The 13,455-nt window shown below is 46.6% G+C and overlaps 1 protein-coding gene across 1 annotated transcript in view; it reads left to right on the top strand.

The window, feature by feature from the left end:
• LOC149368007 (uncharacterized) overlaps positions 1–13,455 on the top strand; it is a 151,956-nt gene that overhangs the window by 43,855 nt on the left and 94,646 nt on the right. The window contains exon 3 of the mRNA XM_089575514.1: positions 8,646–8,835. Coding sequence (XP_089431640.1) covers positions 8,646–8,835 — 190 coding nt within the window. The remainder of the gene's footprint in view (positions 1–8,645; positions 8,836–13,455) is intronic.

The following is a 13,455-nucleotide window of genomic DNA, read 5'->3' as shown; positions in this document are numbered from 1 at the left end:
AAGGAAGCGTTATTATAAGTTACTAGGTCCTACATATTAAGAATACCCAGAACGGCCAATAATTCATCCAGATGAGCATTCTGAATGTTTTGCGCGACAATTTGAAGAGCTCTTTTTTGAAAAGCATATAAGGGGGCCATGTGAGATGAATATGCGCATCCCCAAATAGATGCATATAACGGCTAACATTATATCACTTGGTTCGGTCGAGGATCATCTTTTCTAAAGTCAGCAAACTCGTATTTATGTAACGTGAGCTACAAATCTGAAGATAAATGAGGAGCCTAACAGTGATTGGTAAAATTTTACGTTTTAGATTTCACAAATAAGTATTGACTGTTTTCTGTTACCCACCACTCGCGATAATACAACATTGACGAAAAGGCGCTTTTAACTAGAACGTTTTAGCTTTACATATAGTCGTGGACGAAACACACCCTGTGATATCGGTGATGCTAAAAGGCGGATTAACCCTCCGCTCTCAGCCCCCAGCGGCTGCTGAGCAACTTACAAAGGCGGTGGTCAGACCTGTGACGCAGCGGAGCGTGCTAAGAATCTCTGGCTCTGGGCAGGCCGCCATTGAAAACTGAGCCTTATCCACACTCAGCCTTAACGCTAGAGCCTTATCCAGTGAGGCTGGCTTAGGAGTCTGTTCGAGGAACTAGAGGGCATTAAATGGGATGTCATAAGGCTGAGGTTAGTACGACAGGTGAGGCGTATGCAGTACTGAAGGCCGGGCACCTGCTGTGCTATCGTGGATTAGCGGACAGACGAGAACTAGGTGTGGGATTCCACATCAATCAGGATATAGCTGGCAGCATAGAGAAGTTTTATAGAATAAACGATAGGGGGGCAGCTATCGTAATTAGGCTTAATAATAGGTACAAGCTGAAGGTGATACTTGCCTACTCGCCTAAATCCAACCTTGAGGAGGAGATCTTTGAAAGCTTCTATAAAGACGTGCAATCGGCAACAAACAAAGTAAAATCGCAGTATACTGCACTGATGAGCGACTTCAATGCGAAGGTAGGCAAGAAGCAGGCCGGAGACCAGGTGGTAGGCGAGTATGGCGTAGGCTTCATTAATATCAGGGGGAGTTGTTAGGAGTGTTCGCTGAGAGAAATAATTTACGGGTAATAAATTCCTTTTTCCGGGAATGAGAGATCAGGCAGTCAATGTGGAAGAGCCCCAATGGTCAGACTAAAAATGAAATAAACTTCATAACAAGCGCTCAGCCTGGTATCGTGCAGCATATGGAGGTCCTCGAAAAGGTGTGTAGTAGCTACCACATGATGGTGAGGTCTGAAATTAGGTTAGACTCGAACATTGAACGGCACAGGCTAATGAAGTGGAGTACCACGACCAAGCTGGTGGTAAGAGCGAAAATAGAGGAATTCAGGATATCAGTGCACAGCAGATACTCAGCTTTAACTGAGGAAGACAATCTCAATGTGGAAACATTGAATGATAATGTGAGAGCTATCGTTGTGATGTGTGCAGCAGAAGTAGGTGGTAAGATGGTTCGACAATGTACTGGCAAGCTATCTCACGAAACGGAAGATCTTATTACGAAACGTCAAAGCATGAAAGCGTCTAACCACGCAGACCGAATAGAACTGGCAGAGCTATCAAAGCTAGCAGGCGCAAGGTAGTTGACATGAAAAAGTTTAATATAGTGACAATCGATTATGCTCTAAAGGAAGTAGCCTTAAAGAGGTGAAGAGAAAATTAGGGATAGGTAAAAACGAGATGTACGCGCTAAAAGACGAAGAGGTTAATGTCAGCAGCAGTATGGATACTGTAGTTAAAGTACCCGAAGAGTTTTCTACAACCTATAAAGCAGGAAACGCAATCAGGGCGTTAATGCGCGAGCTTTTAGCACACAACAAAGGGAAACCTGGCCAGTATCGAAAGAAAATGGAAAGAAAGCCTTAGGAGCAATGGAAAACGGGAAAGCAGCTGGTGAGGAACAAGTAACCGATTCTCTTGAAGGACGAAGGGAAGACTGGGCTAGAGAAATTACCCTCCCTTTATACGCAATTCCCGTTGGCCTCGCGCGTACTACTAGCTTGGAAGAATGCTAACCTTATCTTAAGCTGTAAGAAAGGAGACTTCAAGGACTTTAAACATTATGACCGGTCAGCTTCTTGTCAGTTTCTTTTAAGGTATTTGCTAATAGATTCAGGATAACCTTAGATTTCAGTCAACCGAATGATCAGGCGGGCTTTCGTAAACGATGCTCGACAGTAGACCATATTCTAGAGAAATGCATAAAATATGCCCAACCCCCCTATATTGCCTCCATTAAATTACGAGAAAGGTTTATGGTTTATGGGGTTCAAGATTCCAAAACAACTCAAGACTATGAGGGGCGCCATGTGCAAAGGCTCCGGAAATTTTCGCCACCAAGGGTTCCTTAACATGCACTGACAATCGCACATTACATGGGCCTCTAGAATTTTTCCTTCATCGAAATTCAACCGCCGAGACCGGTATCGAACCCGCGTCTTTGGGCCAGCTGGGACAAACCCGATACATTTCCTCCTAACGTTGCACGCGCCGAGTCACTTCATCAGCGGCATGGCTACGAGGCGAGGAGCAAGCGGATATCAAGCCCTCCGAATGAATGCATGCACAGAGGCTCACGACGCTTCTGCCGTGGGTGCGCGCATTGCCGGGCCGCTACACTTCTCTTGGCTTTCATAGTACAAGTACACGTGTTTGGTCGCAGTGACAGTCACAGCGATGCACCGAGTGACCGCTCGTACCTGAATTTCGCCAATGTGCCACCGCGGGAACTGTGATGTAGCGAGTACTGACAACCTCTGTTGCTCTGTTGAAATGGTGTCCTTAAGACTATGGAAGTATCGCTTTTATTACCGCGAACATCTTACCCTTTGTCAACATTTAAGCGGACGTAACTTTCTCAGACATTTGTATTGCTCATGCGGGAGTAAAGAACTTCAATAAAGTGCGGGTCTGCAGACGATGAAGGCTTGGTTCGCAGCTATGTTTACGATAATCAAGGGTCTTCATCGTGTTTATCACAACTGGTTCTCTTTGGGTGAAATGTACTTTTGATTTTAGCACCCATGTTCATAAAATGAACAATATTTCTATGCACTACGCAGATTTAGTCATTAAAATATTTTGTAAAGGAATAGTGATAATGCCCTTCTAAGGTATCACGTTTTCTGCAGCGAATAAAGCGCTCCTCCGTTTAGAATCAAGAGGCGCCGCTATCTAAGCTTGTCCTTACAACTCATCATGCGATCCGCTGTATATAGTGCATCGCGACCTCTGTTCAGCCGTCTTGTCAGTGTGAGCGGTCATCGCAGCACTGCCTTTCTCCAGTATTCAGCGAATGATGGCATGCATCCTATTCGTACGATGAGGACGCTAACTGCTGCTCCCGGTGTGTCGCTGCCTTAGCGGAGCTGGTTCAGTAGCACTACAAAGATGTGTTTCTTTGAGTGAACATCTAACGGCTGTTTCAAAGCCTGTTTTTGGCTTTCAACGTAGACGGGAAGTGCAGGAGCGCGAGCGCAAAATATGCTTCCTTGTCCTTCACTTAAAGTAGAAATCTCGGTTTCGCTTCTCCGGGTTTGTCTGTAACACACCGCAGTTATTTTAGGGATAGATGGTACAAAGAAACAAGGAATATGAGAGGACACCGAAAAGTTTGCAATCGCGCGGTAGCAGTAAGAGGAGCTGTGAACTATGGCGTTGGTTATTATCCTCACTCAAGGTAATATTTGCTCTATTCATAACTTATATCATCGGCGCCTCAGACTCGATTCATAACAACCCAAGTGACTACCTCTTCTAAAAGAAAACAGTGACGCAGGCATAAATATTCGCTGTCGAATTATATCTGACTCAACCGCGGCCCACAATTCTAAACCGTTTCCAAGTGCTACAGCTTTCGCTCGATTTTCAAGCTGGACATCTGCGCTTATTTCCTCCCACAGTTCACAGACCGCTAATTTCGTTTGTCTCTCTCCTGCGAACCTGCATCCAAAGAAGTATAAAATGCAACCCATTGTCAAAGGCTACTCGCGACTTTATGTGGTTAACCGATATTGCATTGCCCACGAAAACACCGCGGTCAAAGTAGCCCCTGAAAAGCATAAATTTATTCACGGTATTAGAACCCGACGATGTACAAACTATTCAAGGCGTGCGCTGGCACACATGGTGTGATATGAATGCAGTTTTTCCGCAGATATAAAAAATGAGCTTCGCTATGACAACCAGTAAAAGCTGCAATAGTGATAAGCGCACAGCAAATTTCGGAGGTCACAAGCATAAAACTGGAGGGTGCATAATTATTATTATGCAATGATGATTCGTTATAATGTGTCTGTTGAGCATCTACAGGCTAAAGTCTCTCGTGCCGTCGGAATTCATAGGAAACTGCAATATATGGGTTCCTGTCAGAACCGAGCTTCTTTTGTACTTCACGTAATCGAGGAGGAGGAATAGAAAGTTGTTCGGTGTCAGAACACCGGCTTCATGTCTCTGCAGTTTTTTTATATTTTGTGTCATAATTAGGGAGGCGCCGCTCCCTTTGTGTCACGGCGATGGAAGTGGAGGCCGCTGTGCCTTCTGTGGATCCCGGTGGGTCGGCAACGGCCGCCCAGAGGAAGCGCCTGTACGCCCCGAGTGACTCAAGCAGCCAGGGCACCGTTGTGTACGGTGATGACTACTCGGCTCCTCGAAGTGATGACTCCTCGACCGACGATGGGTTCGTACCCGTCGTTAGTAAGAAGGCCAAGCGCAGACTGTTCAGACAAAATGAGTCGACGTCAACGACGTCCTCAAGTAAGGATACGATTATCAGGGCGCGAAGTGCCGAGGCACATACAGTCTTGTTCGTGCCATTGGAGTCTACGGACAACTTGAATCTCCGAAACAGGCCAACCATCTCTGTGTTTCTTGAGAGTCTCGTACCAGGAGGGATTAAAGACGTTAGAATAAACTCCCACAAGAACATCATTGCCATTGATGTCATGAAGCGAAGCGAGCTAGACAGTTTGGCTGCCATCATCAAACTTGGCAATTTCAGTATACGTCCTCTTATTCTAAAAGACAGTGGAACCACGGCTGGCGCAATTTACAACGTCGACATCGCCATCCCTCACGCCGACTTGCCCATCTTAATCAAGCCAGCAACCAACAGCATTTCCATAATGCAAGTTCAGCGCCTTGGAAGGTCTACATGCATCAAGCTGACGTTCAAGGGTGACTGCATTCCATCGTACGTGAAGGTGGTGGGGCACTTTCGTCACCCAGTTCGTCCATTCGTACCTAAGCCGCTACAGTGTAGGAAATGTATAAGGACTGGCCATGTGAGCGGCGTCTGTCACAACTCCATCTTGGGCCGAAGATGCTCTCAGCCAATCAGCGGCGACAGTTGCCGCGCGACTGCCTTGAGTGCGTCAACTGTCGTGGCCCTCACGACTCTTCCTCGAAGGACTGCCCTCGCCTAAAGACCGAGAGGGCGGTGCTGCAGCAAATGGTGCGTGACCATTCGACCCACAGAGAAGCCGCTGCAAAGGTGCGACGACGTCGTTCGCGCCGCCGCCGAAGGTCGTTGAAGGAAACGAATACCTTCGAAGAGAAGACCCCAAGCGGCACTGCAGTTTGTCCGCCTCCACCGACAACAAATAAGGAAAGCCCGGCGACCGGTGACTCACGACCTGCTGCCTCTGCTACCACGTGGCCACCACTACCAAAGCCTAGAGCGCGCACTGCGTCAGGTACGTTGCCGCACCCCATGTCTGCGACACCTACGACTGATCTTGGCAAAAGGCATGATTGCAACCATGGCCAAGATATGCAAGTGATTCTAATCCTCACGTCACTGATGAATGTCATCCGTGAACCGCTGTTCAGCTTAAGCACGCCAGTAGCACACAACGCATTGCAAGCACTGGACGCGCTACAGCCAGTTCTTGCAGCTCTACAATAGAAGACACCATGGCTCCCCCGGAACTATCTTTCCCGGAGAAAGTCAAGCAAGCTTTTATTTTTCAGTGGAATGCCCGCGGGCTCCAGTCCCGGATTTCAGACACAACCGCTTTCCATTCTGGTGATCTGTGAACCGAATCTGCCCAACAGTTTACGATTTCCCCGCCCTTTCACAGAGGCCAAGATCCTCGGCCCGTGACCACAACAGCCGACTACCATCAAGGCTCACAAGGCACTGTTTTGCCTTTCCGAGAGACTGCCTTGCTTTGCTAGATTGTGACTTTGTTTCTCGTTCCTTCTCTCTTCCCTTTTTATCCCCTCATCCCCTTCCCCAGTTCAGGGTAGCCAACCGGAAACCTTTCTGGTTAACAGTCCTGCCTTTCCCCCTCTCTTTATCTCTCTCTCTCTCTCTCTCACGTATTGGAATCCAAAATAAGATAATTAACTTAATCTGGGGTAGCACTGCAGCTTCCAATAGTAACACAATCTTAGTGCTACAAAAAACTGCAATGACAGGAATAGGAAATGTGCATACTTTTTCGTCTTCTGGTCATTTCTTTTTTCAAAATATCACATATGCCGACATGCATATTTTGATGAGTTCAGCCTCCTACAACTGTACAAATCAATTCCAGAACGTCGAGTTCTGTTCCTATAAGGAACCATCAACTTGCGTCCAAATACACACAGCCATCAAGCTCGTCATCATGAACTCTATGTCCCACTTACTAGCACTAATTAGATTTGCAAAACTCATTTACGCTCTGCCACTTTGCTTAACCGATTTGGCATACCCAATTCTTCTGATCGTTCGCCTTAGTGCCAACAGATACTTTATATTGGTGGCAGTATTTTCGCCGTATGTAATGTTTCTTTTCTGTTCGCTATGTACACCTCTGTACATGCTAGCCTTGCCTTTGCCATATTTTCAGTGCTTCTTGCGCTGGACTGTAATTTTTATGTTAAATATCATAATGTACTTATTATACTCGTTTCAGTTGCAGATAAGGTATGTATACATAATACTGCATTTGTCGAAATTGTGAATTCTTAAAGTGTTTTGTTTTGAGCTAAATAGTTCTTTGTTATCTCTGCCGTGTTCAGAGGATGCGAGCTGCGTCAGGCCGCTATATTGCGGCTGTTTTCCCTTTTCCTCAACCATATGATGTGCAGCCTTTGTCAAAAGTAACCAGGCTGCATGGTTCTCTTCTCATTCGTTTAACACAGCCCTAACGGCTTCCCTAAAGATTAAAAAGTTCTTTGGTTGTGAGAACACCGGTTCTTCATACCATACAGAGATTTAGAGCTTGAGGGCTGGCATAATAGCTTTAAGAAAGAGCTTTAAGTTTTAATAAATAGCTTTATTAGCTTTAAGAGAAACGTGCAGCCTGGTTACTTTTGACACAGACTGTACATGCCTGAAATACACATGACGGCTCTTCTCCTTACTTGAAGGTCTAAGGTTGCCCGCTGAGCTGAGTGGCTTAGGCTAATTGACCCTTCACCTTCCAAGATAGTCACCCGCTGTGTTCCCGTTCCAGCAACCTTCAGGTAGCTCACTCCTCGGCCCATGTCGTGCCTTCTCCGAGCATGGCAGCCTCCCCTTCCCTCTCCGGCATCTCCCTCCTGTTCCTAGAAGTGGAGAGGAGGATTTCTCTCTCTCCACTTTGCCACCTTCCAAAAATGGCAGGCTGCGCACACAACACTACGCTGACGCAAGCCGGGCACATTTTGTTCGCTGTGGGGCTTCTAATCGTGAAGCATTAATAACCTGCAGTTTTACTTCGTAAGCACAAGCTACTGCCAATCTGTGCAAACGCCGGTCCACGTGACCAAAGTCTCCACTGTAGTTGCACTATTCACCAATCACCTGTCCGCCCTACCCTTACCCACCTTCACTTTCCATATTGCCGTTCATCACCCACCCAGCATCAAACCCCCTACGTAGTGGGAAAGCGAGCTGCCCCCCAGAAGCAGCACCCACCGCCTACCCGCGCTTGGAGTGGAAAATTCTTATTATCGGCTGGACCCTTAAGTGGGTTTCCACATCAGACCTGAGCAGCAGATTCTCGCACGTTCCCAGACGAACCGGCCCCTGCAGGGATAATGGTGGGGGATCTGTCGGACATCCCCAGATGATGCGGTCGACGCTGGCTTTGCCGCCGCATTTGCTGGACTTCGGTTTAAATCTATCTGGGTACGCATGGCTTAGGACAGCGTGGTTAGGGAGAGTTTTAGTTTGGAGTTGTCTCCACGGTACCTCCTATTCCGTGGTCAACATTACAGTCCGCATAAAAACCATACACCAATGCGGAAAAATTCTTTCGGGCATATGAAGCCTCATCTTGAGTGAATATTCGTTACACTCAAAGCAAAAGAATAATGTTTGAAGCTAAATTCAGCTGCTTTCGCAGTATTGTCTCACGACGTGTCTGATCCTGCCGTATTTTTTTTCTTCAATAAATTTCAGTGCCTTTTTGGCTTTGAAACTTACATTATTCAGATAATTCGCTCATGAAGGACCAGCAACGTTACCAATATTTTCAGACGGGAAGCAGGCACGCTTTAGTTTATACAACGACGCGATGCACAATGTAAAGATGACCCCACTCGACGGGAGGAGGGGATCCTGCATCTGAGGCTACTAGTCGGAACCTTTTTCTTTTTTTCAGCTTCGCAATAGGACTCTCGCTCTACGACGGAGCGGCAACCACTGAAATACATAAAGGTTATCCAAGAAGTTACAACGTCGCCACAAATCAAGGAAATGCTTCTTTTCAAAGTCTTACCACATATCTCGGGAGCAACGCCTATTTTTCGCTGGCAATACGAATCTTAAAGTCAGGCGCTGATTACTATCAGGTAAGTATTGCAAATGTCGTAGCCTGTAATGAATGCCGATTAGCAAAACTTGGCGCCTGGTATGCCACTACCTAATGGTTCCTCTCATCTGGTAGCCGCTTATAAGAAGTGTTTTGTAAACGATGCAGATGAAGTGGCACTCAGGATGCTCTGGGAGGCATTTCAATAAAACTTGGGTTGGGCCTAGTTGGTACATGATGTTGTGAAGGTGTAGGTTGCGCAACCAAGGGACGAACCACGAAGAAAGACACAGAGACACACACAAGCGCTTGTGTGTGTCTCTGTGTCTTTCTTCGTGGTTCGTCCCTTTGTTGCGCAACCTACACCTTCACAACATCTGGGAGGTATACTCGCTGTTATCAGCGGTTTTAGAAATGCATTCAGCCAGTGAATCATTATATTTAAAATAGAAAGATTATGGGGGCACTGAGGAAGAGGCACCCATATTTCAGTATATCTTCCATTGCCAGACGGTTTTTTTCACCGGAATGAAAACAAATGCGCAGTTTACAGCATTAGGTAATTCGTTATTTATGTTAGACTGATGTTTTTCAAAGATTCCACACGTTAGGGTGCTTATGAAGTACTGAACCCCTCGGCCTACTTGGGAAGGCAGGTACGCGGGTGAGCAATGCTGTTATGACCAACTAGAAACACTACAAAAATCTTAGTCAATGTGAGCCGATCGGTCTTCTATGCATTTTCAAAATATAGGGGACGACTTGGGCGAGAAGGCGTTTCGGACGCCATTGAACTAAAAGGGAACTGCGCCCTCAGCGAAAGACTTCATGGAATTTACCGGGCAGGCCGCCTAGCTCTCTCGCTGACTTATGTGCATGCATCATCTGCACGTGAAATAAGCTTATTTTGCGCGCGCGTGCTCATTTTTTTTTTTCGCTGGTGCTTGGATACGTTGTGAGGTCAACTTGTTTTGAGCCCGTGCTCCTTCTTTAGAGAAAGCAGCTCGAGTGCGCAGCGTTCAGCAACCAACGCAAAAACGTGTTGCTCTCCTCGAGCCTATTTTTCTGTGGAGAGGAAATAAGCACGTGCTACATGAACCTCACGCTGAAATTAAAGACTAATTTTGGACGAATTGTGAAATGAATGTGCTTCGCGTTTTTTCTTGTTTTCATGTTCTGCTTCCTCAGCTCGACCTGCTTTCTTCCGCTCGTGTACGGGTGACACGTGTCGCTTAATTTTTTCTTTCCCTTTTCCGTGGTGTACAACGGGCTTTGCGCTAGGCTGCTGACCCCAAGGTGAGGGGACCACCTCGCCGCATTTCGTTTTGAGCGAAATACGAAAACGCATTTCAAGATGTTGATGCGCGTGAAGGAGTCCCGGGCAGTTTCAAATTTTACCACAGACGTAGGACTATGATATTACGGTAGCTCATTCTCGTTGCTACTCTTTAGCTTGGCTAATCTCTACTGCCATGCGATCGTAGTTAGGGTACAAGCCTGAAAAAAAAACGATTACGATAGATCGCCAGGTTTCGGAACAAACACTGGAAAAATAGAACGGTCGCCAAATAATGGCCACACGCTGAAATCGTCCTCATTCTCTACCCAGGTAAGAAACCGGGCTTAGAGATTCTCATAACGATTCACCGCGAGATCGGCCTACAGGCGGCGGCACCGTCACTCCGTTAGTGGGAATCGGCTGCTGGCAGCGCTCGCGGGAGCGCACGCGTCGGCGGTTCGCCTCGATGTCATCCGCAGTGGATGAGTGATATACTGTTAAAAATGTTCCAGTCTCGCACAAAAAAAAATGAATAACCGCAAAAATATACCTGAAAAAACAGAGTATTGTGGAAAAGCAAGGGACTGGCATGCAATTAAATTACGCATGCGAACCATGTGAGCAAATCTCAAAACAGGAGTAACATGGTTGCGTGCAACCAAGTTACCATTGTTAAGTGATTTGCTTGCATGGCTCGCATGCGCTTGCCACGAATCGGGCCCATGTGCCTTATATTTTTAATTTCGTCACCTTTGCTTAATTGCAGTTTTGATTTGTTTCTTGTTCACCTTTCACCAGTGTGCGTAGCGTCTCCGCAGAAATGATATTGTCATGCGTGGTTCAGTACGTCTATCACGGTTGGGTACGTCTAAGTAGGAGAGCTTCAAAGCGATGACAGCGGACGTGAGTAGCAGCCAAAATGCGGAGCAACCGCTTGCCAGACAGTTCAGCTTCTTTTTTTTTCTTAGGCGAGCTCGCGCGCATTCAGCGCTGTCGTGTTTCCAGGAGAAGGATGACGACGAATAGACGGTGTCATTACTTCCCGGCAAAAAGAATCATCGTCCCGATGCTGGGAGTGAGTGAAGTTGTAGGAAGGCCGGAACAGGATTACTGGGCAATTCTACCCCTCGTGATAAGGCTCCAGGCGGAGCACGTGAACTACTTCAGGGCACGGGGACCGTCGCCACTTCTGTGATCCATCGGGAATGACCTCGTCGTTGAGGTCGCCCAATGATCTGATCGCGCGGTATGGTCCGAAGTAGAGATGGAGGAGTTTTTCGCTTAGCCCTCGTCTCCGAATGGGCAACCACACCCACACACGGTCACCAGGCGCATAATGGACGTCATGACGGCGACGATTGTAGCGGTCTGCATACCGAAGTTGTTGGGCCTGATTTCGTACTTTGGCCAGTTGGCGAGCCGCTTCGGCTCGTTCCAGGAACGTGTAGGCATCAGTATGAAGGCTGGAGTCGTCCAGATGTGGTAATATTGCGTCGAGCATTGTCGTCACTGCACGGCCTTAAACAAAGTGGAACGAGGACTGCGTTTTTTCGTGCATGGCCGTAATGTAGGCGAAGCTCACATAAGAGAGCACTTCGTCCCACGTTTTGTGTTCAATATCGACGTACATGAAGATCATGCCAGAAAGGGTGCGGTTCAGTCTTTCATTCAACCCGTTCGTTTGAGGATGGTACGACGTTGTTCGGTGGTGGTCGGTAGGACTGTAAACCAAGATCTGCTGCAGCAGCTCAGCCATGAACTCCCGGCCCCTGTCAGTGATCAGCATTTCAGGTGCCCCACAGCGGAGCACGATGTCGTGCACGAAGAACTTCGCGACTTCTAATTCGGTGCCGCTAAGCAGAGCTGACGTTTCCGCAGGTAGTCCGTCGCGACAATTATCCATTTGTTGCCAGAGTTCGAACGGGGGAAACGACCCAGCATGTCCAATCCTATTTGTTGGAAGGGCCTTGTGGTTGGTTTAATGGGCGTCAAGAACCCAGCTTGTTTGGTTGGCGGCACCTTGCGACGCTACAGGCTCGGCACGTTCTGACGTAGTGAGTGACATCAGCACGGAGGCGAGGCCAGTAGTACTTCTCTTGGATTTGGGATAGCGTACGGGCTATGCCCAAATGTCCAGAACTGGGTTCATCGTGGGAGGCTTGAAGGATTTCAATGCGCAGGCTAGCTGCTACGACGATCAGGTATTTTTTTTATTTATTGATACTGCGATCTTTTACAAGACATTCGCAGGGTGGGCACACAATACATAAATTCCGGAAACAACAAAACGATCTCAGGAACAAGCAAACAATACAAGAACAATTGATCAACAATTTAAGATCAAGAACACAATTGCAAAAAAGTACAAACGAAACACAGAAATGTAGCGGTACGACATTACAAAAAAGTTAAAGGTGGCTTTGAAACCTTTTTAGTGAAGTTTGGGTTACTGCATCATTAGTTAGATTATTCCAGTCTGTAATCGTTCTGGGGAAAAAGGAGTACTTGAAGGTGTTAATTCGTGCGTTTAATGGTGTTACTGTAAAATCATGGCGTTGTCTTGTGTTGTACCCTGAGGAGAACGATATAATATTGGATGTGTCAATATTGTACTGACCTTTGATTAACTGAAAAAAGAATTTTAGACGACAGATGCGATTTCTGTGAGAGACTGGAAGCAAGCCACTTTGATTAAGAAGTGCAGTGATAGATGTGCGGTTATATGAATTGTAAATAAACCGTGCTGCTTTCTTTCGGACTCTCTCTAATTTAGCAATGTTAGATTTAGTGAAAGGATCCCAGATTATGACAGCATATTCTAACATAGGGCGAATGATAGTGTTATACGAAAGTGAACGTACACTGGGGGGGTGCCGAGCTTCAGAGCACGTCGGAGGAAAAATAGTTTGCGTAGGGCATTAGCTGTAACGTTGTCAACGTGCTCTGTCCAGGAGAGGTCATTGCAGATCCGCAGACCTAGGTATTTGTATGTATTCACTTGAGAGAGAACACTGTTTTTAGCGGTATAGTTAAACAAAAGAGGCGTCTTTTTCTGGGTTATACGCATGAACACTGTTTTATCATAATTAACGCACATTTGCCATTGGTCACACCATGTTATTATCTTAGTGAAATCGTTATTTAACCGTACTTGGTCCTCACTAGTAGTAATCTTTTCATATAACGCACAATCGTCAGCATACAATCTAACAGAAACTGAGATGTTATCGACAATGTCATTAATAAAAATCAAGAAGAGGAGTGGCCCAAGAACAGATCCTTGGGGAACGCCGGAATCAACAGGAGCTGGAGGGGAAGGGGAATTATTTACTACTACAAACAGACGACGGTTTCTTAAGTAGGCTGTAATCCATGCGAGTA

Source organism: Amblyomma mixtum, chromosome 1 (assembly GCF_055824585.1).
Source record: "Amblyomma mixtum isolate Tamu chromosome 1, ASM5582458v1, whole genome shotgun sequence".
Lineage (NCBI taxonomy): Eukaryota > Metazoa > Arthropoda > Arachnida > Ixodida > Ixodidae > Amblyomma > Amblyomma mixtum.
The sequence above is the reverse complement of the archived record's forward strand: the minus strand, read 5'-3'. Positions and strand labels throughout refer to the sequence as shown.